Source organism: Mirounga leonina, unplaced genomic scaffold (genome assembly GCF_011800145.1).
Source record: "Mirounga leonina isolate KUSES-001 unplaced genomic scaffold, KU_Mleo_1.0 Mir_173, whole genome shotgun sequence".
NCBI lineage: Eukaryota > Metazoa > Chordata > Mammalia > Carnivora > Phocidae > Mirounga > Mirounga leonina.
Window position 1 is genome coordinate 93631000 of NW_023270447.1, and position 26710 is coordinate 93657709.

Consider the following 26710-nt stretch of genomic DNA (forward strand, 5'->3'; position numbering starts at 1 on the left):
CTGCCTGGGCTCTTGACCCAGCAGGTGCCTCCCTCTGGGGACAGAGGGCACAGTTGGGCATGCAGGGAGGAAAGGCTACAACCAAATGGGCCTCTGAAGCTGGGTCAGCACCAGGTGTGTGCAGGTGAGCCCCGAAAGATGTGCCAGCAGCAGTTCCTACTTAGCCTCTGGGTGCCCCGGGGACCTGACACGGGGCTCAGGTGTGGGGGTGCCCAGTAGGCACCCAGAGGAACTGGGGGAGGCTACCGATGCCCCTGGAGGGGAGTGGGAGCTCTGGGTGGTCTTAACCCTGGCAGATGTTTATAGGAGGTGGTCTGGGATCTGATCTCTGCCGCCTGTGGGGAGGGACCAAGCTGCGTGGCACGCTCGGGGCATGCATATACGTGTGCCACACACACACTCGACACACTGCACCTGCACACCACACACGTATGACACCTATGCCGTGCGTGGCCCCTGTACATCTGTATGCACCTGGGTGCACACGTGTGCAGCCCTCATGGTCATCTCCAGCCGCAGGATGGAGAGCGGGCGGGCTGGCTGCGGTCCCTGTGGGACCGGGCGAAGCGGCAGGCCTGGAGCCGGCGGAGGGGACCTGGCAGTGGACTCTGCTCTTTGGGTCTGACATTGGGGTGTCCAAGAGCACGCTGCCTGACACGTATCCTCCTTCGGTCCCAACCACTGCTGTGGCTGAGCAGCTCCCCTGCACAGGCTTTGCAGGTCGTTCTTCTCCCTACAAGCTGTGCGGTTGGCCTCAGACCTGCCCTTCCAACCCAGTCCCTTGGGTAATTCTGTTTTCTCACCTATAACATGGGGATAGTGACATGGACCTTGGTGGGGGTTCGGGGGACCAAGCTAAAGGCTACACAAACAGACAGGCAGCACCCCCCGCCTCATGCTGGCCAGGACAGGCCACCCGTCCCCGTGGTTGACACTGCCCTGTGAGCCTGGCAGTAGGGCCTCAGCCCCATGGGGTCACGCCCCTCCTCCCTGCAGTAAGCAGCTGCCTGACACACACGATAGCCCCCGCTCCCCCGCCGGAGTGCCCTGCTTGCTCTGTCCGTGGCATTTATTGATGTTGGAAAAACAGTTACACTTTCCCAGGGTCTCTGCAAGCTGACACGTATGCACATCTGCTGCACAGTGGATACAGTCCCCTTGGCATCGAGGGGCCTGAGCTCACAGTGGAGAGCCAGTAGGACAGGCCAGGCCCCCACGTGCTGGGTGACGGCTGGCCTGTCAGCTGGGCATCTGGTCCAGGCTCTCTCCATGTGCCATCTCATCCTGGGTCTCCTGAGCTCTGTGGGGCTGGGGCAGTAAGGGGCAGGCAGGAGGGAACACGGCCTCTCCCTGGGTGGTGGGGAGGGAGAGGCTAGCCCTGGACCGGCAGAGCTGTGGGCTCCGTAGAGCTCTGGGCTGTGCTGCGCAGACTCGCAGGCAGCTCCCTGGGCGGGGGGGCACCCGACTGACAGTGTGGCCGCGGGGGGCAGCTGATGAGAGTGCAGAGAGGCAGGGCAGGCCTCTGCTCAGGGCTTCAGCTCCTGGCTGTTGCTGTCAAGGACATGTGCGCCCCTGGCTAGTAAGGATGTGAGGGACAGGGAGAGAGCCTACACTGCCAAGGGCTGCCCAAGGGTTCTATCCCTGTCCTGGGGATGGCCAGCCTGGGTGGAAGGGCCCGGGGGTACCTGGGTATGGACACCGAGGTGGGCCAGGGATGGACAAGCACCTGCTGAATGTGCTTGCTGGCAAGCAGGATGAAGTCTCTGTGCCACAGGGACCTGTGACTTGGTCCCATTTCACGACTTGGCTCACAGGCAGCGGGCAGCTTCTCCGGCTTTTCCATGAATGCTGATCCTGCCCCTTCCCCGCCCTGCCTTCTGCACCTCACCATCTGGGTGAGGCCTGATTGGACACATATGAAACTCAGCTGAGGGTAAAGCAAAGATGCCCCTGGGCAGAGCAAGGTGATAAGGGCAGAGCAGATTGCCAGGGCCCACATGCCACAGGCCAGAAGCACAGCCCGAGAGGGCCGTGCTGTGCCTGTGGCTCTGATCGGGCTTGGCTGGCAGAGGAGAGTGTTCTTCCCATTCCTGGGGCACTCACAGATCTCAATGGTGGGACTGGTGGGTGCTGGCTGCCCCAGCCCAGCTCTGCAGGGGAAACCTGCCCCACCTGGCCCACTGGCCCTTAGGGCAGATCCAGCAGGGAATGCTCAGCGTAGAGTTTCTGGGAGACATTGTAGACATGCTCGATGAAGGGCAGGGCCTCGCCCAGCATCTCCACAGCCTGCTCCGGGGACCCCACGTTCATGGCCTCCAGGAAGACCTTGCGTGTGGGCAACGCACAGAAGGCCACGGTGACAGCCCGGCGGATGATCCAGGGGTGGTAGGCCGCCAGAGAGGCGTTGTAGGAGTCCGTGCAGAGGATGGCCGTGCGGGCATCCTCGGGGCTGGTGCGCAGGCCTTCCAGGAAGAGCTGCAGCCAGCGCAGGGCACGGTGCAGCCGAAGCACCGTCCGGCAGCCCGAGTCAGGGTGGCGGGAGCGCCGCTCCAGGTCCACCAGCTGGTTGCCCACCTCGTAGGCCACCATGGACTGCAGACTGCTGTAGTGCTCCCGCTGGGGGCCGCTGCGCAGATGCTCCATGATCTGCAGCTTCGTGGTGACATCCTTAGAGATGAAGGAGAAGATGGCTCCCAGGCTGTTCAGGAACCTGCTCGAGGGGAAGTAGGAGTTCAGCCCAGGTGCAGGGGAGACCGCCCCTGACCTCCTGGGGCACACGTCTCCCTGCAGGCAGGGGTAGGAAGGCTCGGTGCTGCCGGCCAAGCTGTGCGTGAGAACGGCTGACCAGCCCCAAGCAGGCGGAAGCTGGGTGTGCACGGCACCTAGCACAGCACATGGGAAGCGTGGGGATCCCACAAGGCAGTGCCCCCCGAAAGCACCTGACCAGCCCCCTCCAGCCGGCGAGGTAGTGATCCAGCAGCACCTCCTCCTTCTCATTGAGACACTGCTTGAAACTGACTAAGACGACTTTCAGGTTGAAGTCCGACTCCAAGCCATCCATTTCTCAGTTCGTACTGAAACACACGGGAAGTCAGGCTGGCGGGCTGTCTCCCTTGAGTCAGCTCCCTTCCTGGGTCGCTATTTCAGGGTGGTGGGAAGAGTCACAAAGCAACTGAAAGCCCACAGTGGGCCCCATCCCCGGTCAGCCCCTTCTCCCCGGGAGCCTACTTCACTCTGCCAGGGCCACATGCTCGGACACAATGACCTGGTGCTGCCGTGCCCTGGGCCTGGAACACTCGTCCACAGATCTTAGCATGGCCCCCCAGTCACTCAGCCTGGTCAAACCACTCTGCTCTATCTGATCTACGGCAGACATCTCCACTCCTGTTTTCTTGCTTGTTCATCGTTTGCCTCTCTCACCAGAGCGTGTGTGTTTTTACCAGCTGGAGAAATATCTGCTGAGTCTCTGCCCAGAGCCAAGCACCCTTCCAGGGTGGATGCCCTATGAGACAAACATCCCCGCCTATCAGGGCGTTATTCTTGGAGAAAGCCAGGAAAGTCCAACATGGTAGGTAAAAAAAGATAAGTACTATGAAAAAAGAGACAGTAGAGTGAGGTGGAGGGCCAGGAAGGGTGGCCAGCTGGGCTGGGCCCTTCCTAGTTTTACTGCTGCATCTGGGCCCACAGCAGAGACTGCAAGGTCAGCACGGCCTGACAGACACCAATCTTTTCACTCCTACTGCACTGAACAGGTGCCACAGAAAAGGGTGGCTGGGCCAAAGGTCTTCTACACTCTGAAGATAGCCACAAGGCCCTCCCCCAGCCCCAAGGAACCTTCGGGAAGTGCTCTAGGCCAGAGGCTTGCCCTGGATTCTGCTCACATTCATGCAGTCACTCCATAAACATTCAAGGGCCCACACGCTGAATGGGTGCCACAGAGCAACCCAGCCTCTGCCCTCCTGGGTGCCCAGGGCGGGCACTGGGGTTGGGCTCTTGACGGTCCCTGGAGACTCAGCAGCATTTCACCACCCAGGATGCCAGGAGCATCTGATGGGGCCTAGTGGCTCCTGAGGCCCTGGAGGCCCCGGCACTGGGCGGAGCTCCCAGAGGTGAGCTCACCCTGTCTTCAGGTGTGGGGGACAATCGTGCCTGGCCTCAGGAAGACGGTGCTCCAGAGACTTCCGGCACGCCCCTGCCCTCTCTCGGGGCCTGTCTTCCGTCCACTGAGCAGATGGCCTCCGAGGCCTTCAGGGCTACCTTCCTGGACACCAGACATCCTGTGGGCCTGGACTTCCTGTCTAGAACCTGAGCCAGCAGCGCAGAGGAGCTGTTGGGAGCTTTTCAGAACTTGCAAACAACAGGAAGGACACTGGCTGTGCAGCCCAGGGCAGGCAGCCTGCCAGCTCTCGGGAGGTGATGCAGGGCACCACCAAGGCTCCCCCAGGGTCAGCCTACAGCCCCAAGGTCAAGTCTTGGCAGGAGGGCTGCCTGAGCCCCGCAGCTCTCTGGCTGACAGCAGGCTGAAGGCCCCCAGAAGAGGGCACCCACCCTGGCACCCCAGGCCCAGCGGGTAGGAGTGAGGCCCTGTCCAGGAAGCCCTGCAAGTCTTGCTCGGGAAGGGAGCTCCAGGTGGCGCCGGGCTCGGACCCCGGGCTCGGGTAGGGTGGGGCCCCGGTCCTGGGCGGGTCCCGCTCCAGCTGAGGCCCAGGGATCGAGCAGGGGCCCCGGGTCCGGGGAGTTGTGGGAGCCAGGCCCTCGGCCGCCCCTCCCGCGCCTGGCCCCTTGGCGATGCCCAGACCCACCTGCCCAGTTCGGTTGGGCTCTGCTCCCCGGCCCCGGGCCCGAGCCTGCCGCTCTCCCGCTCACCTGTGCGGCCGCGACCGCGGCCAGGGGACTCTCTGCCCCGCCCCCGGCCGCCTCCCTGACGCCCGGGATTGGTTGCCGGCTGCCCAATCCGGAGGCTCGACGCGTCGGCCGGCGTTTCCGGCGGGCGCACCGGAAGCTGGCGCCTTTGGGGCTGCGCCTGCGCGGTACGTCGCGGCGGGCCGGGGTCCGGCCGCCGTGGTTCTGCGGGCTCGGTGAGGGCAGAGGCTACGGGGCCCGGCAGCGCGCCCGGCAGCATGCCCGAGATCAGGGTCACTCCCCTGGGTGAGTGAGGCGCGCTCGGCCGGCCTCGCGGGTGCGGGGCCGGGCGGTGGTCTGGGGACGAGCCGCGGGGACGCAGAGGGCTGGCCGGGTCCGCGGAGCCCCCGGCTGTCGTCAGCGGAGGCCTCGGGCCGGGCTCCCCCTCCCGAGGGAGGGCTCGGGGGTCGGCCCGCTGCTGTGCTGCTGCGTCCCCAGCTCTCCTCACCGTGGAAAGGGGGTGGGTCCGAAGGCGGGCCGCTGCTCCTGGGGTCCGCCCTTCGGACGCCGTCCCGAGAGCCACAGGGTCTCGCCTCGCTGCGCCGGCGTCGGTCCGCATGGCCTGGTGCCTTAGGTGGCCTTCGCTCCCCGCCTCTGCTTCCTTCCCCCTCCTGCATCTGTGTCGCACCCGTTACCTGCAGCTTCGTCTGCCCAGTCCAGCCATCCACTCTCAGTTCAGCCTTGTCTTACCGGATCTCGGCAACGTTGGTTTTTTTTTTTTTAAAGAAACATTGCATTTTGTAAAAGATATAAATGCACACTTTTAAAAGCCCAGAGAGTGCAGAAGACTGAAGGAGGAAGGGTCATTGAGAATCCAGGGTCCCAGAAACAACTGGGGTTATCATTTTGCATTCTGGTGGCCAGCCCTTAGAGCTCTCTGGGCACTCTTCCTGCACTCGTGCCCTGGGCTGTCCCAGAACCTGCCTCCTACACTGGGCCATGTGTGGGAGCATTTTCTATACAGATGCTCCACACAACTCCATATCCTTTCTCCTGGTGTGAGCTCTTCGTCACATAGCCTCCCCCCCGCCCCCCAGCTCCCAGGGTGGACACTGAGCTGTTGGACACCCCTGCTCCTGGCCTTCCAGGTCAGGGTACACATCTCCACGGTGCCATACAGATCACCCTTGCAACAGCTTCTCCTAGCTTTTGGCACGGGGTCCCCTCTGGGTGCTGTGACCCCACACCCCCCTGCCTTTGGCGCCCTTCCAGGGGCCTCCTTGGATCACACTTTGCAGCCTGCCCCTTCACGATTTCGCCCACTTTCTCACCACTCACTCTGAACAGTTCTATCTGCCGCTTCTGTTACCCCAGTCTGCACCTGGGCGTGCTCCCGAGGCCATAGCACCATCAAAGCAGAACTCCTTCTCTATTGTCTTCAGCAGGGGCCCTGGGTCCAGGGAGGCGTGGGAGCCAGGCTTATGGGCTCCCTGGTCATGTGGGCCAGGTACAGAGAGTCCTGGGTCCCTCCTGCCACACAGCCTTTGCACAGCTGCCCCTCCCACCTCCTGGCTGTCTCTTTCCACCCTGCTCAGGAGTCATTTTAAGGAGGACTTGCCGGGTGTGGGTCTGCAAGTTTCTGTGTCCCCTCCCCTGCCTTAATCTTCTCCAGGGCCTAAACTCTACCTGATGGACGCAGTGTGTGTCTTACCTGCATGGTCATTGTCTCCTTGCCCTGAAACATAAACTCTTGTGGATATGAAGTCACCTTTGTTTTCTCCTGAGTTCTGCCTCCTTTTGTGTGCTCTAGACTCTGTTTCCCATATCTGCTGCCTAGGGTGGGCCACTCTCCTTGCTCCCTGGGATGGTTGTGAGTCCTGTTGGGAGCAGGGGCCATCACCTAAGAGCTGAGCTCTGGAGTCCAGAAAACCATCCCTGGCCCCATGCTTAGGAGCCATGTGTCCATGGGCTGATCCCATGACTTCTGTGCCTTCACGTCCTCTGTAAAGAGGGGCAGCCCTCCCCTTTCCCCGCCATAAATGTCTGGAGGCCTCTGCGCTGGGCTCAGCTTTAGGGCTAAAGGTGCAGTAGGGAGCAGACAGCTGAGACCCTGCCATTGTCCTGGTGGGGCAGGAGCAGGCTTATGAGAGACCTCCGGGCCTGTGGCTGGGCTGCTCGAAGCATGCAGATGAAGCTCTTGGCTGGGATCACCAACTATTGTCACGGGTGACTGAAACTTCTCAAGGACCAGCCTGGGTCCTGTTCTGGGCCACCTTGATGTGTGTGGCGCTAACAGAAGGTTCGGGTGGCTGGCAGAGGGAGGCTTGTAGGATCAAGATGGAAAGCAGGTCATTTGCTGTCATCAGGCCCTACAAGGCTGTGTCCCTTTCTTCTTGGGCCTCCAGACCCCAGAGGAGGTGACAAATGGCTAGAGGAGCTGGCTGGGATATGCCCTGCTGGGGCTGAAGCAGATGGGTAGGGCTTGAAGTCCGGAACATGGATAGGACTCAGGTTAAGTTCTGGGCTGTGGGTGCCCTGAGGAGGTGTGGTGGTGGGCCATATGCACTGTGGCTACTGTATTTGGTCATTGCTGGACGCTGGGGCTGTTTCTCGCCGTGGTCGGTCTAAAGCCTCACAGGAGTCCGTCTGCAGTGAAGCCACCTGGAGGTGCGTGATGCCTTCTGAGAGTAGGTCCTGGGGAAGAGGGCCCCATAGCGCAGATATGACCCCAGTTGAGTTTTCAAGAGGGTTGGTGATGCCCTGTGGAGCGCTGGCTTACCCCTATTAAGTGCCAGGACTACAGTCCAGCACCTGTTACACAGCCCTTGGCCTTTGAAGGCTCCGGTCAGCCGCAGCAGGTGGGCTGCTCCCTCAAGAGGTGAGGGTCTTTTTCCATCTGACGTAGGTGGTAGTAGCAGGGCCTGAGGCTGGAGGTGTAGTGGGGGAGGGCATGTGGCCTAGAACTGGCTTGGCAGTCTTGGCACTTTGCCCCTTACCCTGCACATTTCCCTGGCCTGTGTGTAGAGGGGCTGGTGATGGTGCCTCACACATCATCTGCACAGCAGCCGTGGGGCTCTACTTTTCCCAGCCCACTGAGGGCTCTGCAGTGTCGGGGACCCAGCGTTCCCAGTGGAGCTTCGAGGCAGGCGGCTGGGCCTTGGTCTTGGGGCTGGGGCCATCACTTGCGGCAGCAGGGAGAAGGATGTGGGGGTGGCAGCACCTCATCCCATCTTCCTTTTCAGGGGCTGGCCAAGATGTGGGCCGAAGCTGCATCCTGGTCTCCATCGCGGGCAAGAACGTCATGCTGGACTGCGGAATGCACATGGGCTTCAATGATGATGTGAGTCCTGAGGGAAGGTAGCCTGGAGGGACCTCATTCAGCCTGCTCCTTGTTGCTGTTCTTAGCAGGATCCCAGGCTTCCGAGCCTCAGGCTCTGACCCATGGCATAGGGAGTCTGGGCAAGTGGGCAGTGGTAGGAGGCAGGTGGGTCTGGGGTCATTGCATTCCCTGGCAGTCCCCCCACCTCACTTGACAGACGGGGTGCCCTCTGTGGAAGGCTTGGTCTGTACCAGAGCAGGGCTCTCAGCTCCTGCAGAGTCATAGGGGCAGCTCGGCACTCCCCAGGCAGGGCTCTGGCTTGGTGACTGGTGTTGGCAGTTTGACCCCTCCCTGTGTACTCGGAGGCTGTGAGCAGTCAGTGGTCCCGGTGTGGCTGGCCAGGCTCAGCCTCTGCCCTCATTCCCCACTCCTGAGAGCCGTTCTCCAGAGCACCGGCAGACCCAGGGCAACTAACTGCATTCCGACCCTTTCTCTTGGCTCGTCAGAGGCGCTTCCCTGACTTCTCCTACATCACCCGCAACGGCCGGCTGACCGACTTCCTGGACTGTGTGATCATCAGGTGGGCACCTGTCGGCTGTTAGTGAGAGTGTTGTGTGGGCTCACATCTAGCCCCACCTGAAGGACCCTCAGGAACCTAGGAGAGCCACTCATGGCCCGGGGAGGCTGCAGCTGCGGGGTGTTGCAGGCCTGGGTTTTGTTCCAGGTTGTCGACGTGGCACACCCCTGGGGCTGGCCCTCCCTGCCTCTGGACAGTGGTCCTGGAGGCCGTATATTTACATGAGGTTGTAGGTATTCACGGTTGCTCCTTGGTGGACTTCGATCAGCACCATGGAGCCAGGGGGCACTCTGTGCTGCATGCGCCTGTTGGCTCTGCCCTGAGTGTCATGGATGAGAGCCGCAGCTACCCCAGGAAGATGAGGCTGTATTAGGGCAACAGGCCTGTGGCAGGGAGGCCACTCCTCCCTCTCCCCACCCATGCAGAGGTGGTGCATTTCATGTGTGAGCGCCTGGGCTACTTCGCAGGCCTCCTCACTCAACCTCTCAACAGCATTTGGCAGCAGTGACCACACCCTCTTGGTCCTCGATCCTCCCAGATTCCTGTACATTCCCATCCACCCTGCCCCTGACCTCCAGACTCATGGTCTGGCCCCCCCGGTGGCAGTCGACCTTCCCAACCTGGCTGAATGGGGCTTCTGCCTTCCTCCTATTCCTCACACTCCACCCAGACAGTCCACAGTTTGTGGGGTCCAGTCTTTTTCCTGACCCTGACCCTGACCCTTGCCATGTGGCCAGATGACCACAGCAGCCTCCTGCTGGTCTTCTCCCTGCATCCCGCAAACCAGAGGAGCTGCTGACATGAGGCAGCCCCATCCTCAGCTGCTCTGAGGCTCTTGTGGTCTCGGTTCCTTCTTGGACGTGGGCTGGCATGCAGCGGGTCTGCTCCATTCGTGGACACACAGCACTCTCTTCCCTCTGCCCCCGTGCCTTCCTGCTGTGGCTCACATGCCATGGGGTCTTCCTGCCCATCCACCAGAGATGGTAACTGTCCCAGTGCCCTGTCCCCTTCTTAGCTGTTTTTCGTTACTCTACAGAACATGTGCCTGTCTGATGCAAGCATTACCTTCCACACTCCCTGCTTTATTGGACATTTAGATTCTAAGTTCCAGGGAGGTAGTAGTTTTTATCTGTTTTGCTCACTCGTCACTCTGTGTACTGAGGATGGCATCTGATACACAGCAGGCAATCAGTGTACAAATGAATGAATGGGTGGAATGACCACGAGCCTATGCTGGCGTGGAGGAGCTGTGGGGGGGCAGGCTTGTCGGGGAGCAATGGCCTTGGACTGACCTGTGTTGCACCTGCAGCCACTTCCACCTTGACCACTGTGGGGCACTTCCCTACTTCAGCGAGATGGTGGGCTATGATGGGCCCATCTACATGACCCACCCCACCCAGGCCATCTGCCCCATCCTGCTGGAGGACTACCGCAAGATTGCTGTGGACAAGAAGGGCGAGGCCAACTTCTTCACCTCCCAGATGATCAAGGACTGTATGAAGAAGGTGGTAGCTGTCCACCTCCACCAGACAGTCCAGGTCAGGGTCCTAACAGACCCCATCTCGCTCTCTGTCGGGTACCGTCCACCAGGAGGCAGCATTGGGCAAGCACATGGGGTCCCAGCCCAGAATCTAGGTCCCAGCCCAGATTCAGGTGCACACAGGGCAGCTTGACAAGCGCCCATGTGGAACCTCTGCTGCTCACCCAGCTCTGAGCCTGAGTGCATCCAAGAGCGTGTGCTGGCCAGGGCAGTGGGGGGCAGAGACTGACGGTGAGGTGGGCAAGCCCCAAAGGGCAGCCAGTCCTGGGCTGTGGAGTTTGCGTTTTGTCTCAGTAACTGTTGTGTATGGGTCGGCAAGGAAGTGAAGGGTTTTAAGCAGGCAAATGCAATCAAATTGGGTAAAATTTATCACAAAGATTATAGATTTGTCTGTTTCTTCTTAGAGTTAGCGGGTATTGCTTGTTAACAGGTATCTATGTATTTTCAGTTATTTCTGGTTGAATTTCTTGTCAACACGAAGTATGTGTGTTTATCCTTAATAATGCCTTTTACTTCAAAGTCTGTGTTTCTGGTAACATCACACCATTCTCACCTTTCCCATCTTTGGTTATTTGCGTAGTATGTCTTTTTCCATTGTTTTATTTCCAACTTTACTGCGTCATGTTTTAAATGTAGCTCTTCTAAGGGGCACCTGGGTGGCTCAGTCGTTAAGCGTCTGCCTTCGGCTCAGGTCATGATCCCAGAGTCCTGGGATCGAGCCCCACATCGGGCTCTCTGCTCAGCGGAAAGCCTGCTTCTCCTTGTCCCACTCCCCCTGCTTGTGTTCCCTCTCTGGCTGTGTCTCTCTCTGTCAAATAAATAAAATCTTTAAAAAAAAAAAATAAATGTAGCTCTTTTAAGTGGCATATAATTTGTTTTTTTGTTTGTTTGCTTGTTTTTTGTGGGTTTTTTGGCATATAAAAATTTATTATTGTCATGTTTTCACCATCAAACTTAGGATCTGGGTTTTCCCTTCTTGCCTTTGTATAAGGGTTAGCTATAAGGGTTGGCTGTTTTGACAGTCCTAAAACAGACTCCAGGAATGTCACTGACAGCATGACCTTTGTGACCAAATCCAGCAACTACAGCTTCATCATTTTCCTCAATAAAATTCAAACAGCCATCTTTGGGTACAAAGGCTGCAGTTTTTTTTGCCATTCTTGATCAGCTGGACCCTGACACACTTCCTGATGGCAGAATTTGGCTATATGGCATCAACTCCTACTTCTTCCAGCACAATTCCCTTTGCATGGGAAGCGCCTCCAAAAGGGTTGGCCTTCAGGGCTGTGCCTAAATGGGTTTTCTCATACTGTTCATAACGTCCCTTCTGATCTCATCGGTGGCTGCGGAGCTTCCTGGCAGTGTGAAGACTGCAACTCTTGCCCATCCTGCCAGTGACATGGGCCAGAGCAAAAGAGGGTTTTGTTGTTGTTGTTTTTAATCTATTCTGATAACTTGTCCAGATGGAGCATTTGGACTCTACATTTAATAAGAAAACTTTGAGTTTAGCTCTACTCTCTTACCATTTGCTTCCTATTTGTCTTGCCTGTTCTCCGTTTTTTTTTTTTCTCTTATTGCTTTCTTTGGATTGATTTTTTCAATTTCTATTTCTCTCTTTTTTTAAAGATTTTATTTATTTATTAGAATGAGCGAGCGAGAGAGAACATGAACAGGGGGAAGGGCAGAGGGAGAGGGAGAAGGAGACCCCCCCCCCTTGTGAGCAGGGAGCCCGACATGGGGCTCCATCTCAGGACCTCGGGATCATGACCTGAGCCGAAGGCAGACGTTTAACCGACTGAGCCACCCAGGTGCCCCTCTATTTCTCCTTTTATTTGGTTAGTAATTTTATACTCTTGTAATTCTTATAGTGGTAGAGCTTACAAATGCATCCATGACAACAAAAATCTAAGGTATTTGGAGGTTTTGCCTCTAAATAATGCAAAGGTCTTAGAACATTTAAAATCTTTTTATCCCTTCCCTGACTTAGACTATTATCTGCCCTTATTTTAATGTGCTCAGTATATGTGATATCTAGCAGGACATCATTACTAATACTAATAAAGTCAGGTTTGCTAGGCGTCATCTCTATATTTACCCTATTTCTTGTGTTCTTCACTTATTTGAGATAATTTACCTTCTTCCTGAAGAACATCAGTATAGATCTGTAGGCAGTGAATTTGCTTTCGTCTGCAGATGGATCTGCTTCACCCTCATTCCTTTTTTTTTTTTTTTAAGATTTTATTTACTTGACAGAGAGAGCACAAGTAGGCAGAGCGGCAGGGAGAGGGAGAAGCAGGCTCCCCACTGAGCAGGGAGCCCGATGCAGGGGTTCAATCCCAGGACCCTGGGATCATGACCTGAACCTAAGGCAGCCGCTTAACCAACTGAGCCATCCAGGCACCCCTTCACCCTCATTCCTGAAGGACTTTTTTCATTACGTGTGGAATTCTAGTTTGGCAATTACTTCTTCTCAGTACTTTGAATATGTCTTTTTTTTCACTGTTTGAAAGAGAATCTTTAATCTTAGGCTGCTTGTAGGATTATGCCCTTTTCTTTGGTGGGTATGCTATGATGGACCTGCATGTTGTTCTTATTCAACCTATCCAGGTGTGAAGCCTCTTGCATCTGTGACCTGATGTCTTTCATCAGGTTCTCCCAGTGTTGCTCCTGCCCGTTGTCCTCCTCCAACCCAGGGCCCCAGACCTTCTCTCATGCATTTGTCTTTCTGTGCTCTGTGCTTGATAGTCCTTTCTATATATTTTAGTGCATTAATACTCTTCAATTATATATAACATGCTATTAAATTCATCCATTCAGTTCTTTATTGGGGTATTATAGTTTCTGGCTTTAGAATTTCTACTTTTTAAAATAATTTCTAGTTTTTTGGTTAACATTCTTAATTCCATTTTCTGAATATATTAATCACAGCACTTTTTTTTTTTTTTTAAGATTTTATCCATTTATTTGAGAGAGAGAGAGCACATGAGAGGGGGGAGGGTCAGAGGAAGAAGCAGACTCCCCGCCGAGCAGGGATCCCAATGCAGGACTCAATCCCGGACTCCAGGATCATGACCTGAGCCCAACCAGCTGAGCCACCCAGGCGTCCCTGATCACAGCACTCTTAAACTCTGTGTCTGAAAACTCTAGGAGTCCTGAGTCTGCTTCTCTAGACTGTTGTTTCTCTTGTTTTTCATGGTGTTGTCTCATCTCTTATGTCTGGTTGCTTTTGGTTGAGAACTGGACATTGTGTGTCAGAAACAGGAAATGATGAAAGGCTTGGAACCATGTTCTTCTTTTCTGCCCTCTGCCTCCCAAGTGTCCACCTCCCTGGTCCCTCTGCCATCCTCTAACTGACCACCTACCCAGCATAGCCTGAAGACCTGACTTGAGCCCTCTCCTCTGTAGGTGGACGATGAACTTGAAATCAAGGCCTACTATGCAGGCCATGTGCTGGGGGCAGCCATGTTCCAGATTAAAGTGGGCTCAGAGTCTGTGGTCTACACGGTCAGTGGAAACACTTGGGGCACAGGGGTACTGCTTGGCCGGGGAGAGGAGGCACCCGTTTTACTGCTGCATTCTTTGCCAGGGTGATTATAATATGACCCCGGACCGGCATTTGGGGTGAGTAGGCTGGCGTGTTTGTTTCATCCCGGGGTAGCCCCAGGAGTGCAGTGATGCTCGTGGATGTGCTGGGTGCTTGAGCAGTCTGTGCACTGGTGTCTGCCACGTGTCCTCTGCACGGCAGAGCCTCTTCCTCCTGTCTCCCCTAGTGTGCTGCTTGACAGAGGGTCCAGGGAAGCTGTGGCTGGGGTCCGTTGTGTTGCTCCTAGCCTTGCAGCCACGGGGACTGTCCACCTCCGGCCACGCCCACCTCTGTTATAGAGCTGCCTGGATTGACAGATGCCGCCCCAACCTGCTCATCACAGAGTCTACATACGCCACAACCATCCGGGACTCCAAACGCTGCCGGGAGCGAGACTTTCTCAAGAAGGTCCACGAGGCCGTGGAACATGGCGGGAAGGTAACTGGTGCAGGCAGGGTGCTGGGCAGGGCTCTGGGCCATGTGCCCACCCTGACCATGCTACACAGTCCTTCGGCAACCTCCGGCATGTCAGGAGATGGGTGCTCTGTGTTCTGGGCATGCAGGGAGGAAGATTTGCTCAGCGTTAGGAAGAAAAACTTCTCCGAAGACTAGAGGGGTGTTTATTCACCCTTCACCTCAGATCCCAGACCAGGGCTGGCTGGAGTATCCACCATGGTCATTTTGGGACAGACTGTGGCTGGGAGCAGGACTTGCGGGCAGAGTGTGGGCGCCTTACCTGTAGCTCACAAAGGGCCTCTGGCTCTCAGGGATGCCGGCTATGCCCTCTCGGTGGACGCAGCCTCTGACCCTCAGAGCGACCAGCGGGGCCAGTCTTTGTAGCAGCTGCTCCCTGGGAAGCCAGCCACAGGGCACAGCTGCCTGCCCATTATGGTCGGATGTGGGCTCAACTTGGGTGGGCAGCATGGCCAGGGATTCCTGCCTGAGCCAGCCTTGTCGTCCCCCGGCAGGTGCTGATCCCTGTGTTTGCGCTGGGCCGAGCTCAGGAGCTCTGCATCCTGCTGGAGACGTTCTGGTAGGTGCAGCCCGGTTGGTTTCTGGGAACCCTGGCCTGAGTGGGCTTCAGTGGGATGCCGGTGTCCGGGTCCTCAGTCCAGCTCTGGGCAGAGCATAGGCTGAAGCCCTGGCAGCTGTCAGGTACAGTCAGGGTGCCTGATCTCCGGTGCCCACCCAAGCCAGGAGGCCTGTGTCATGCTGTTCCACCCCTCCCCCCGGCCCCCAACCATGCTCTGTGTCCCTTCATCAGAACCAACGTGTTACAGAAGGAAGTAGGCTGAGGTGGGAGACATGCGGGAGTTGTTCCTCCCACCGGATACAACCCAGGCTGCGGGTGTGAGGGCTGACATGGGCCGCTCCTTCCCTGGCAGCCTCCTCCACTGTGTCCCTACGCTGTCCACAGGGAGCGCATGAACCTCAAGGCCCCCATTTACTTCTCCACGGGCCTGACGGAGAAGGCCAACCACTACTATAAGCTCTTCATAACCTGGACCAACCAGAAGATCCGTAAGACCTTCGTGCAGAGGAACATGTTTGAGTTTAAGCACATCAAAGCCTTCGACCGAGCGTTTGCGGACAACCCGGGTCCGATGGTGAGGTCCTGGCCAGGAGGGGCTGGGGATGGCTATCCTGTGCCTGCTGCAGCCAAGTCATGCCTGCCCCACGCTGGGGCATCTGGGGCCAGTGCTGAGTGTCCACACGTGTGTACCTCCTCCACGTCTGGGACATGCGGGGGGACCTTGCCTGCAGGTCTCCCTCAGGGAGCGGGGTGCACTGTGCTGGGGAAAAGACGAGGGGAGGTCAGAAGGTAGGGCCTGTGGCGGGTGCAGGGTCAGAAGGCTCTGAGGGCAGAGGAGGGGCTGGACCCATGGCCAATACTGGTTCCCTGACAGACGGGTGCTGTGCCGCCCCTACCCCCACCCCCACCCCACCCCTGCAGGTCGTGTTTGCCACACCAGGCATGCTGCATGCTGGCCAGTCCCTGCAGATCTTCCGGAAGTGGGCAGGGAACGAGAAGAACATGGTAAGAGGTGTAGCTCCCAGGAGGACCTGTGAGGTTGGGCAGAGGTGGGGGAACAGGGGCTCTGCTTGGCTTGGGGACACTGCTGTTTGTCAGGACAGGGCTCGGTATCCTGGGGCCCAGTGTCTCATCCACGTGGTTCAGACTCTTGCTGTGTCAGCCTGTTCCATCAGGCAGTGAAGTCTTCTGGCCCCGAGCTGATGTGGTACTCGGCCTGGATGGGCTTGTGCCAAGACCCGAGACTGCTTGGGTCTGTAGTGGGGCCTGGGATAGGGAGCTGCTGGCAAAGGAAAGGGGCTGTTCAGGGTATAGGTTCTGATAGGCAGGAAGGGTAGGGTGGAGAGACCTACAGGGAGGAAGCCCCCCGAAGCCGGACTTGGGGGGGGCCGTGTTGCAGGGTGGCTGCCAGCTCCGTCCCCCCTCCCCCACAGGTCATCATGCCTGGCTACTGCGTGCAGGGCACTGTGGGCCACAAGATCCTCAGTGGGCAGCGCAAGCTGGAGATGGAGGGGCGGCAGGTGGTGAGTCCCTGCTTCCCCAGCAGCTCGGTGGGCCCCTTTTGGGTTGGTGGGGAGCCCTTGGAGCCTGCTGCTCGTGGTAACGGCCTGTGTGCACTGTGATGCTGCAGTTGGAGGTCAAGATGCAGGTGGAGTACATGTCCTTCAGCGCCCATGCCGACGCCAAGGGCATCATGCAGCTGGTGGGCCAGGCAGAGCCCGAGAGTGTGCTGCTCGTACATGGGGAAGCCAAGAAGATGGAGTTCCTGAAGCAGAAGATCGAGCAGGAATTCCGTAGGCAGCCCAGGCATGGGGTGGGCTTCGCTGATACAGGGAATGTGTGCAGGGTCTACCCATGGGGTCAGCATGGGCAGGGCCCAATGGCCTGGACTGAGGCTCTCTGCTCCTCCCACTCTTGCCCAGGGGTCAACTGCTACATGCCAGCCAACGGTGAGACGGTGACGCTGCCCACAAGCCCCAGCATCCCCGTGGGCATCTCGCTGGGGCTGCTAAAGCGGGAGATGGCACAGGGTATGCAAGGCAGGGCACACTGGGCAGGGGAGGGCAGCGGCGCAGCAGGTGGGCAGCTCCCATCCCTGCCCCTTTCTCTGCAGGGCTGCTTCCTGACGCCAAAAAGCCCCGGCTCCTGCATGGCACTCTGATCATGAAGGACAGTGTGAGTGTGTGTGTGCTTGGGTGGGGGTGAGGGGTGCCCGGATGCCCCCTGACCTGCCCCTGCCCCGCAGAACTTCCGGCTCGTGTCCTCAGAGCAGGCCCTAAAGGAGCTGGGCCTGGCCGAGCACCAGCTGCGCTTCACCTGCCGTGTGCATCTCCACGACCCTCGCAAGGAGCAGGAGACGGCCATGCGGGTCTACAGCCACCTGAAGAGGTGGGTGCCCCCACTCCTGGCTCTGGGGGTGGTAAGAAGTGGGGCACAAGGTGGGGTCTCACTGTGCCTCCCCGCAGCGTCCTCAAGGACCACTGCGTGCAGCACCTTCCCGATGGGTCTGTGACCGTGGAGTCCATCCTCATCCAGGCTGCTGCCCACTCAGAGGACCCAGGCACCAAGGTGCTGCTGGTCTCCTGGACCTACCAGGTGAGTGGTGGGTCCCAGGGAGCCCTGTTCCTGGCAGGTCAGGATGGGCGGGGGCTGCCCAGCTGTGGTGGTCGGGGAAGATGCGATGACTTGCCTCCTTTTGTATCTGGTTGTAGGATGAAGAGCTGGGAAGTTACCTCACGTCACTGCTCAAGAAGGGCCTCCCCCAGGCCCCCAGCTGAGGTCAGCTGGTCACCAAAGGGACCTAGGCTTTCATCCAGGGCCATGTCTGTGCCTCAGCTCTTCCCTCTGTCCCCAGATGTGGAGCCCCCGGCTGCTCACAGCCCTTGTCTGTGAGGACAGGACCACAGTGTCATGTGCCTGTTTGGCTGAGAAAAGAAAGAGGCCTGGGGACTTGATCACCCTTTATTTCTATTCCTGAGCCCCCAAGAGATGGGTGGATGCTCCTGAGGTATTAATTTCCAGTAAAAACTGCACCAAAGGCTGCATGGCTGTTCCCTTCTCGACGTGCAAACCCTCTTCCTGCAGTTCACCGGTAGCAGACCGGGGTGGCGGGAGGCAGGAGGCCTGTGTGGCATGCAGAGCTGGGCAGGGTCTGGCGGCAGGGCTGTGTGTGTCATGGCCACCCTGACCTCAGCTGGGCATCTGGGGGTGATCTGTGGCTTCCGTGCGGCAAACGCTGCAGGACACAGGAGGTTTCCTACAGAGGCTGGGCCTGGCCTTGGGTCCACAGCTTTAGCTGCGCTGCAGAGCCCCTGCTTTTCAAGCTGCTCCCTACTCCCTGAGAGGAGCCCCCTCAATCCCCTTCCTCTACTAGGAACATGATCCTAGAGCCCAGGTCGGGAGTATGGCTCAGGTCTAGGGAACCAGGGGAAGAGGTACCTTACTCCAGGCCTCCTGTTTTTGGCTTGCTGGTTTCCAGCTGGAGATTTTTTGGCCAACCTGAGGTTTCCTTGCCTTCCCACTGAACAGAGGCTGGATTCCCACCTGCTAGCAGGACAGACGAGGGCTGTAGCTGTGCTGTCGCCAAGAGTCCCTCCTCCATCAAGCACCCAGCCTTAGGAGGGGTCAATCAGTGGGATGCACGCAGGCACCTTTCCAGGCAGCGAACTCTTACCGAGGCTCCCGTATAGCACTGACTTGAGGAATAAGCCATGGGCTGGGGCCACACGTGCCTGGTGCCTGCCCAGGGGGTCCCGGCTTTCCAGGATCACCTTCACCTGAGCAGGCATCAAAGCCCCCAGCCCCACAGCCACCAGCACAGATGTCATTCGCCGCACCTGCAACCCAAAGCCAAGAGTGCCACAGGGGCCCAAACCCTGGAGGCCACCCCCACCCCCTGGAGGCCTAGGGCAGAGCCCACCTGTCTGTACAGGAAGGACTGGCTCTCAAACTCCAGGTTCCAGAATTGCAACCTAGAAATACAGGCACTTGTGATGCCTGGGCCAGAGCAGCCCCTGAGTCCACACTGTGGCCCCAGACAAGGAGGTGGGCAGGGGGAGGGGTCTGGGGGAGACTGGTTCCCACTCTCTGCCACCACAGGGGCTTCCACTGACCACCCTACCCTCAAGTGAAGCTGAGGGGAGGAACACTGAGTGGGAGGGGCAGCAGAGCCTTCTAGGGACCTTGGCACTGGGGACAGGGCCCTCAGGTGGAGGTGCTGCTAAGGTGTAGGTCCTGGTGCAGGCTCTGGGGCAGCTGAGGGAGGTGAGCATGGCGTTTATCTACCAGAGACCCAAGCCTCAGGGGAGGGGCTCTGCAGCTGACCATGCAGAAAATCCTCCTTTCAGTGCTGGCTCAAACTGGGAAGGTTTTGGAAGTCAACAGCTGACATCTGGCCAGAGGCGCCAGGGACAGTGCCCGGGCAGTGGAACCAACCCCCTGCCAGGGAGGGCCCAAACCGCTAGCCTGGTGCTTCTCTTTCAGCAAAGCCTTTTCAGCAGCTAGGCAACCAACACTGAGCTGGGCAGGGCGGGAACCCAGCCTGGGGGGAGGGCACAGCTGCAGACTCATGGTTGTTGGGGTCCTGCCACTCAGCTAACCAGTACCCCCCTTATGAGGACTGATGGGTGCCCAGGGAGCCCCCAACCCCAGCCGTGTCCTGCCTCTGCACCCCCTTTGCCAGGGAAGGTGCTAAATCCAGCTCCCCCAGCCTCTGGCCAGTGTGCAGGGTGCCCTTCCTTACCTGTTCTCCTGGGCAAGGACAAAGGGGCTGCCTGGGTCAGGGGACACGGAGGCTCGGCGCAGCGTGCGCACCGAGCTGGTGGCTGGGCTGCCAGCTGACTGGAAGGCACTGAAGTCATGTGTCCCGAGGAGGTGCTGGGCAGCTTCCCGCATGGCATCCACATCCAAGCAGCTGCAAGGAACCAGGTGACTGGTCAGGAGGGAGTAGCCAGCCAGGTGGGTCCGACAACCCTCTCCCACTCACGCACACCCACACTCACCCTGCCCGCAGTGCCCAGCATCGGTTTCGTTCAAACACTGACAGCTGGTCAGGCTGGTGGCAGCCTGTGACCAGGCGGTACAGGTAGGTCCTGGATGTGGCTGCATGGCGGGCATGGAAGTCACTGGGTACTCGGAAAGCCTGCAGTATCCTGTGGGAGCAGGATTAGGCACACCAGAAGGATCCCTCCACTCACCCAAGTGACACCTTGGTATCTCTATCACTCCCAAAAAGTTTGTCCAGACACCAGGTCCTTCCCGACTTACGGCCTCCACCCACCACGGACCAGTCTGGAGACAGCAGATGCGTGCTCACCGGATGGCCGGGTGCTTCAGGTGGGCGTTGAGAGCCTCTGCCAGGACCTCTGGGGAGAAGGGGGGCTGGCCTGAGCGGCGCTGGACGTCCAGGTGAGCCGCGTTACACAGGGCGTGGACCCCGGCATCCGTGCGGCTGGAGATAGTGAATTTGACCGGCACCACCGAATTCAGCCGCTTTGCAGCCTCCTGGGGGGACAGAGCCGCCTGGGGCGGGCTGGGCAGCGCGGGGCGAAGACCGGGGCCCAGAGGCGCGGGGGCTCCCATCTGCCCCTCCCTCGTGTCTGCCTCTTTCCATTCCGGGCGGCTGGCGGGCAGAGCTCACCTCCAGGTAGTTCTGGACCCCGACGGCGCGCTGGCAGCCTCTGACGGCCGCGACCCCGCTGTGGGCAGAGACCGGCTCAGGTTAGAGGGCGGAGTTTGGGCCCCGCCCCGCCCTCTGCGGCCCTCCGTGTCTGTCCCCTCCCCCAGATGTCGGGCCTGGCTACCAGACGTGCGGGTCCTAAATTTAGCTCCCGCCCCCTCCCACGTCGGGCGCCGGGATACAGTTCGGGGCCGCGGGCACGGATGGGAGGTCCGGAAGACGTACTTAAAGTCCGTGCCCAAGTACTGGAAGTACACGAGGTAGCGCGCCGTCACCGAGCCTGCTGCAGGGCCCATGACCGGAGTCGGCGGACCGCGGCCGGGCTCACCGCGGCCGGGCTCAGCGCGGCCTGGTTCAGCGGGGCCGCACGTGGGCCCAGCACGCGCGCCTGCGCGCGCGGGGCAAGCGATGTGGCCACGCCCCCGGCTGCGCCCGCGCCCGCGCCTGCGCCTTAGCGTTGGTCCCCGCCTCGGCAGTCCGGCCCTCACCCGCCCTCCGGCTGCTAGGGGCGGGAGCGGGGGCGGGGCCGAACTAAGGGATTGGGTGCAAACTGCTGAGTCGCAGAAGAGCCCGTGGGCCGGATTCCGACAGCGGCGCCCAGGAGGGGCTCCCGCGGCTGTGCACTCATTCATCCATCCTCTCAACCCGCTCACCCACGACCCACTGTTCTGGAGTGGGTCCGTCCCCACGTTCCGCGCAAGCGGTTTTTGCAAATGCGCCGAGTTGCGCAACGGCCGCATCGCTGGAGCGAGCAGTCTCGCGGCCTCCCCGCGCCCCGCGGACGGGCCGACTGCGGCTGGGTCCGACTTCCTTCCCAGGCCGCGGTGGCCTGGGAACTAGAGGTTGGGACGACGGGGCGTCCGGGCCGGAGCCAGGCGTGGCTGAGCCGCAGGGAGAGGCGTTTGGCGACGCTCCCCGGCCGTGACAGCGGGAGGCGCGCGCGGGCGGCGAACATTGGCGACGCTCCCCGGCCGTGACAGCCGGCGGCGCGCGCGGGCGGCGGACTTTGGCGACATTCCCCGGCGGTGACAGGCGGGGCGGGGCGGCGGCGCGGCGGCCTCAATCCGGGGCGGGCGGGCGCCGAGCGCGGCGCGGGCGGGCCGGCTGACGGACGAGCGGGCCGGCCGGGCATGCCGCTCGGAGCGCCGCGGTCCTCGTGCCAGTGAGCGCACCGCCGCCGCAGCCATGACGGTGGAGTTCGAGGAGTGCATCAAGGACTCGCCGCGCTTCAGGTGCGCCCCCGGAGGCGGCGCGGCCCTTTGTGGTCGTCGGGGGTCGCCGCCCCCTCCGGGCACCCGGGGCCGCCGTGGGTGGGCGCAGAGGGGGGCTGTCGTTGCCGCCTTTGTGACGGGCGCGGGAGCCGGTGATGGGAGCTGGAGGACCCCGCCTCGGACAAAGCCCGCAGCCCCGGGCCCGAAGGCCTTAAACAAAAGATGCCCCTTCTGCTGGTCACTTCGCGCGGAGGTTGTGCGCGTGGGGGTGGGGTGGCCGGCAGTATAGACACCTCTCCGTGGGAGTGTCCACCCCCGCTTTGTGTCCGCACCTTCGTGCTGGCCACCTGCACAGGGCTGAGACCCTCCTGGCCCTGCAGGCCAGCTCTGGCCAGGGTGGTCTGGGTGCGAGGGGTGTCTGTCCCAGGGATATGTCTTCATCCGTGTGACCAGAGCAGTGCATGGGGGTCAGGCAGCCGGAGCCACGTTTTCAGCCTGGGGCCAGCTGCTTGGCAGGGGTGACCTAGGGGCCTTGAGGGTGGGGTCTAGGCTGAGCAAGGCTGGGTGGGAGTTCCGGGTAGGGGTTGTGCACTGTGCCCAGCCCTGGGTTGGTCTTTTTAGTCCTTCGTGGGAGTGCAGGCTTGCTCATCCATGTGCACCACGGAGCACCTTCTGTGTAGCAGGTGCATAGGTGTGAGCTCTGCTCCTCTGGAGCCTCCCTGGAGGGGCCAGACCCTGAATGTGTGGGTGGGCTGCACCCCTGGGCTGGCGTGCTTGATGTGTGCACGTGTGCGTGTCACTTCTAACCCCTCTTGTGGGTGCATACTTATACTATGTGTTTATCATGCACACGGGCGCTTTAGCACAAAACACCCACGTTAGTTTGTTCACGTACGTTCCGGCACCGTGCATACATGTCAGTGCGCCTGTGTGTATGTCCTCTCCGTGAGCACACGTCTGTGGGTACACCGTGTCACTACACGCGAGTACACTTGCTTGCACACGAGCACGTGTGTGTTTGGTCATGCGTGTGTGTGCCTGCTGAGTCTGTGGTGTGCCAGCAAGAGGACCTGCGTGTGGATGCACTGGTGAGCCTAGGCATTGGTGCCCTTACCCCTGGGCCCCTTGCACAACCATCACACAGGGGTGTCAGCAGCAAAGGCTTGGGGAGACTAGGGATGAGGGGTCAAGGGTTGGCCCAGGGAGGGGCCCCCGGGCAGAGGGTTTGGGGTAATTCTCTGCCTCCTCCCATCTGCTGTTGCTGACTGATTGAGGGAGGGGGTGTGAGCAACTCAGGCACCCACAATCCCGGGCCCCCACCACTGCCCACTGTCCTCCAGGACCCAGGCTGTGGGGGAAGATGTAGCTGGGGCCTCAGCTGGGGCCTCGGTCCTGACTGAGGTACCATAGTCTCACCCTGACCCTGCTCAGAAGCCCCATGGTCGGTCCTTCTTCCCCTGAGTGGGGGTTCCAGGCCCAACTTGCCTGGTTGGATTGGGGGCATGGCACCCCATTCACCTCCAGGCCTTCCCTCCTATACTAGCCTGGTCTGTCTGTGGCCCACAGTGGGTGCAGTGGCTGCCTGGGTTTTGCCATGCTTCCTCTGGCAGGGGTGGGCTACCCCAGGAAAGTGCCCATCTGGGCCTGGGGTGGGGCTGAGGAGATTCATCTGAACCTTGGGCCACAGAAGCCCCACTGTGTGGGTTTCGGGGTTGGGCTGAGATTTAACAGGGGTTTGAGGTTCTCCTGGGGTCCCACTGTCTCCTCACCCTCACCCTGCCACTGAAATGTAACCTGGGACTTCCTGGTGGCAGGCCTGGGGTGAGCCAGAGTGGGGCGGGTTGGGAGGCTGTAGGCAGTGATGTGGGGCCAGGTGGCCCCAGCCCTGGGAAGAGGGACCATGCCTACATGCTCTTGGCCTGGGAAGAGCCCCACAGCCTTGGGAGGCATGTGGGAGAGTCCAGACTCTTCCAGACAGGCCTGGAGGTGCTGCCCCCTTGTTCTTGGTGCCCCCTCCCCTGGGTGGGGCTTCAGGCGCTGAGTCATGGCTTCGGTGGGGAAGCCTGCCTCACCCTCCTCCTTGTCATCCAAGCCGCTGAAGAAATCCTGGAGGGAGGGCAGGAGAGAAGGCCTTAGGTCCTTGGAGGCTGAGGCTCCCAGGACAGAGTGCTGGTTCTTTGCTCTCTACAGAGCACCCACCTTGCCCCCGTGAGCACGTTCATCAGCATCTGGTGCGGGGCGGCCCCACCCTTGCGGGGGGACCCCCCTCCTTGCCCAAGCGCAGCAGCTGCTCAGGGCCGCCTCTACTCCTGGGTGGGTGGTCTGTCCCTTCTCTGGAACTCAGAGTTCCCTTAGTTCCACTGGAAGGGATGGGCGCTGCCCAGGAAGGAGCCCATGTCCTGCCAGAGAGGGTGGTGGGAAGCTTCCAAAGTCCCTGGCTGGGGCGGCCCGGTGCCCTCCCAATGGCTCCCAATTGTGGGCACGCAGAATTATACATCTCTTGTGAGGGACCAGGTCCCTGACCGCAGGCCTGGGAAACCCTGGAACACAGCGCCCCCCTGCGGGCCATGGGGGCAGCGGGGGGCCACTATACCTGGATGGGCTTCCCTCTGCCCCACCCCCACCTAAGACCTGTCCCTGGAGGCCTGCCTCTTACTCCTGGGCCCCCGTTGTCATCCCTGGCCCTCATGCCCAGTTGTCCTTCATCCCCAGGAGGCCAGATGGGCCCAGTTCACCAGCTGAGCGGGTTGGGGGGGTGGGGGGGTGGCGCTGGGATCCTGGCCCTCTTTCCCTATTTCCTGTTCCCAGAACAAGGGAGGGGGGTCACGTGCCCGATCCATCTGCCTCGCCTTCCGGGGATTCTCCCGTCTGTGGCCTCTCTGGTGATGTCATTCCTTAACTCTTAACTCCCTGAGGCAGCCCCACTGTCAGGCTGTTGTGGTGGGAGTGGGCGTCTCTGAAGCTTGTCCCACCATTCCCTTTGGGCAAACTGTGCTGTTCAGCATTCTGAGGTTGGAGGTGCCAGGGGGCACCCCTCCACAGTTAGTCTGGGATCTCACGCTGCTGCCAGACCAGAGAAAGCAGCGGGCTCATGCTTACGGGCCCTGGGACTGGTCTGCCCCCGGGGTCCACGGGCCCAAGGTGGGGTCTGGGGTCAGCTCAGCCCCAGAGAAGTGTGGTGGCTCAGCCAGGAGAGTGGCCAGGAAGTTGCAGCCCCTCCCTCTGTCCTCGGGGGCTTGTCTGACCTCCTGTCCCTGGGCCCACAGCAGCCAGACCCCAGATGGGGACATCACAGCTGACTGGGCCTCTTCCTGCCTGGGCTGGTGGTGGGTGCTGGGTGGCTGTGGAGTCAGCTGGATCTGGGTCCCAGTCCCTCACCCTCTGCCCAGGGGGGCATCTGCCTTTCCCAGCTTCCGTTTCCTCCATGTCTGAGGAGCATGGGACAGCAGGGGGACTGACCAGAGCAGGTAGCCAGACCCACTGCACATCCTCATAGGGAGGGGGGCGAGGAAGCCCCAGCCTGACCTGACCCTCGGGCCCTGCGGCTTGCGGTGGGTTGGTCTGCAGCCACCTTCGTTCCTGTTGCAGGGCTACCATTGATGAGGTGGAAACTGACGTGGTGGAGATCGAGGCAAAACTAGACAAGGTGAAGGCAGGGCCCGGGGTGCCTGGAGGGTCCAGGGCTGCCTCTCTGCCCCCATGCCTGGCCCCGACTGGGTGCACGCACAGGCATGTGTGTGTGCGAGAGTGTGCATGCGCGCGTGTGCGCAGGGCGTGCCACCTCTGTGTGCGGTGCACAGGACCTGGGGCTGTCCCTCGTTCTCCCGGCTGTGGCCTACCATACCTGTCCCAGGGTGCACATGCTGCTTGCACATGTGAGTCTCCCATGAAGTGGGGGTTGGCCTTGGTGGGGCCAGGGCGTGCCCAGGGTGCTTCCCAGGGACTGGGTTGGGCGCCCAAGGGAAGGGGCCGGGGAGGAGAAGAGGGAGAAAGGAGGGGCAGCATCTCCGAGCGCCTTCGCTGGCCGGTCCTGCCAGCCCTTGGCCAAGACCACGTGCCCACTCCCGCCCTCGGTTCCCCCGCTTTGGGCTTCCCTGTCCTGCTCCAGCCTTCTGCTCTGGAGCCAAGCCCCTCACGGCACCTTGCTGTGGGTCAGGCGGGTTTCAAAGAGTGGGCTGGCTCCTCAGGGACAGCTGTGTCCTGGGCACAGGTGGGCCCTGAGCTGAATTCTGGCTGCCCCTGGGCGGTTCCCCCCTCTGCGGCCTGGTCTCTCGGAGGGGAGGGCTGCCACTTGGAGGTGGCGCGAATGTTGCTCCTTCTGTCACCCGTAGCTGGTCAAGCTGTGCAGTGGCATGATCGAGGCTGGCAAGGCCTATGTCACCACCAACAGACTCTTCGTGAGTGGTGTCCGAGACCTGTCCCAGCAGTGCCAGGGCGACACCGTCATCTCGGTGAGGGGGCACTGAGCTCGGACCTCTAGACAGGGGTGGGCACAGGCGGGCGTCTGTGCTGGGCTGCAGGGGCAGGCGGTTCTGAGACCTGTGGACGAGGAGGTGCCAACCACCCTGGGAACACAGCTGTCTCCTCTGAGCAAGGGGTCTTCCCTACCATGTCTCCCCCTAGGAATGTCTGCAGAGATTTGGAGACAGCCTGCAGGAGATGGTCAACTACCACATGGTAAGCCCTGGCCACAGTGGGGTGACGTGTGGGGGCCTGACCCAGGGCACATCCCTCTGGCTTCCCATCGCAGGCAGCCCCCCCACTGGCTCCCCTCAGGCCCCGCCCAGCCTGGAACTGCTCTCAGCTGGCTCTGAGGGAGCTGAGCTGGCCACTGCTGGGAAGCCACGGTCCCCCAGGGAAGCCACGTTCCTATTCCTCCACTCTGTGGGGGTGGGGGGATGTCACTGAGGTGCTCTGCTGTGTCCCAG

General features: G+C 60.2%; 4 protein-coding genes and 1 pseudogene across 11 annotated transcripts in view; 2 read left to right on the forward strand and 3 right to left on the reverse strand.

The window, feature by feature from the left end:
* Positions 1 to 1054: 1054 nt before the first annotated feature.
* On the reverse strand, positions 1055 to 5140 carry CPTP (ceramide-1-phosphate transfer protein). 3 transcript variants are annotated; one of them, XM_035020061.1, is made up of 3 exons: positions 4867 to 4938; positions 2940 to 3074; positions 1055 to 2710 (listed from the first exon to the last, which is right to left on the reverse strand). In XM_035020061.1, exons 2-3 carry the CDS (start codon positions 3059 to 3061, stop codon positions 2188 to 2190), a joined length of 645 nt encoding a protein of 214 aa, XP_034875952.1. In that variant the 5' UTR covers positions 3062 to 3074; positions 4867 to 4938; the 3' UTR covers positions 1055 to 2187. The 3 variants fall into 3 exon arrangements, with proteins under 3 accessions (XP_034875952.1, XP_034875951.1, XP_034875950.1); XM_035020060.1 differs by having other exon boundaries at positions 4803 to 4891; XM_035020059.1 differs by lacking the exon at positions 2940 to 3074 and having other exon boundaries at positions 4803 to 5140.
* On the forward strand, positions 5033 to 17934 carry INTS11 (integrator complex subunit 11). 2 transcript variants are annotated; one of them, XM_035020054.1, is made up of 17 exons: positions 5033 to 5148; positions 8085 to 8182; positions 8668 to 8741; positions 10048 to 10276; positions 13684 to 13782; positions 13865 to 13899; positions 14161 to 14299; positions 14830 to 14894; positions 15279 to 15468; positions 15816 to 15899; positions 16328 to 16417; positions 16525 to 16687; positions 16817 to 16924; positions 17008 to 17069; positions 17140 to 17282; positions 17360 to 17489; positions 17606 to 17934. In XM_035020054.1, the coding sequence occupies exons 1-17, from the start codon at positions 5121 to 5123 to the stop codon at positions 17669 to 17671; spliced, it is 1803 nt and encodes a 600-aa protein (XP_034875945.1). In that variant the 5' UTR covers positions 5033 to 5120; the 3' UTR covers positions 17672 to 17934. The 2 variants fall into 2 exon arrangements, with proteins under 2 accessions (XP_034875945.1, XP_034875947.1); XM_035020056.1 differs by having other exon boundaries at positions 16355 to 16417.
* On the reverse strand, positions 11233 to 11665 carry LOC118020129 (annotated as a pseudogene).
* Positions 17842 to 20973, reverse strand: PUSL1 (pseudouridine synthase like 1). 2 transcript variants are annotated; one of them, XM_035020058.1, is made up of 8 exons: positions 20797 to 20838; positions 20209 to 20590; positions 19895 to 20044; positions 19636 to 19806; positions 18814 to 18865; positions 18568 to 18730; positions 18333 to 18440; positions 17842 to 18129 (listed from the first exon to the last, which is right to left on the reverse strand). In XM_035020058.1, exons 2-7 carry the CDS (start codon positions 20472 to 20474, stop codon positions 18334 to 18336), a joined length of 909 nt encoding a protein of 302 aa, XP_034875949.1. In that variant the 5' UTR covers positions 20475 to 20590; positions 20797 to 20838; the 3' UTR covers positions 17842 to 18129; position 18333. The 2 variants fall into 2 exon arrangements, with proteins under 2 accessions (XP_034875949.1, XP_034875948.1); XM_035020057.1 differs by lacking the exon at positions 17842 to 18129 and having other exon boundaries at positions 18324 to 18730; positions 20209 to 20396; positions 20533 to 20590; positions 20797 to 20973.
* Positions 20974 to 21159: 186 nt separating this feature from the next.
* The window catches only part of ACAP3 (ArfGAP with coiled-coil, ankyrin repeat and PH domains 3), a 15579-nt gene continuing 10028 nt past the window's right edge, over positions 21160 to 26710 (forward strand). For 2 of the 4 annotated variants that reach the window (XM_035020065.1, XM_035020064.1), the window contains exons 1-4: positions 21160 to 21803; positions 25371 to 25428; positions 26114 to 26233; positions 26406 to 26459. In XM_035020065.1, the coding sequence (XP_034875956.1) occupies positions 21757 to 21803; positions 25371 to 25428; positions 26114 to 26233; positions 26406 to 26459 (279 nt within the window). In that variant the 5' untranslated portion in view covers positions 21160 to 21756. The remainder of the gene's footprint in view (positions 21804 to 25370; positions 25429 to 26113; positions 26234 to 26405; positions 26460 to 26710) is intronic. The other 2 variants (XM_035020062.1, XM_035020066.1) reach the window with 2 other exon arrangements.

Bases quoted from the DNA above. Each gene is read 5' to 3' on its own strand.
- INTS11 (XM_035020054.1), top strand. From the start codon at position 5,121: ATGCCCGAGATCAGGGTCACTCCCCTGG. The intron at 14,300-14,829 runs GTAACTGGTGCA...GTCCCCCGGCAG, and splicing joins CCGTGGAACATGGCGGGAAG to GTGCTGATCCCTGTGTTTGC. The intron at 17,070-17,139 runs GTGAGTGTGTGT...CCTGCCCCGCAG, and splicing joins CTCTGATCATGAAGGACAGT to AACTTCCGGCTCGTGTCCTC.
- CPTP (XM_035020059.1), bottom strand. From the start codon at position 5,122: ATGCTGCCGGGCGCGCTGCCGGGCCCCGTAGCCTCTGCCCTCACCGAG. The intron at 2,711-4,802 runs GTGGGTCTGGGC...CCCCTCGAGCAG, and splicing joins AGCCCAACCGAACTGGGCAG to GTTCCTGAACAGCCTGGGAG.
- PUSL1 (XM_035020057.1), bottom strand. From the start codon at position 20,867: ATGGGCCCTGCAGCAGGCTCGGTGACGGCGCGCTACCTCGTGTACTTC. The intron at 18,866-19,635 runs GTAAGGAAGGGC...CTGTATTTCTAG, and splicing joins GTCCTTGCCCAGGAGAACAG to GTTGCAATTCTGGAACCTGG. The intron at 18,731-18,813 runs GTGGGCTCTGCC...TTTGGGTTGCAG, and splicing joins AGTCCTTCCTGTACAGACAG to GTGCGGCGAATGACATCTGT.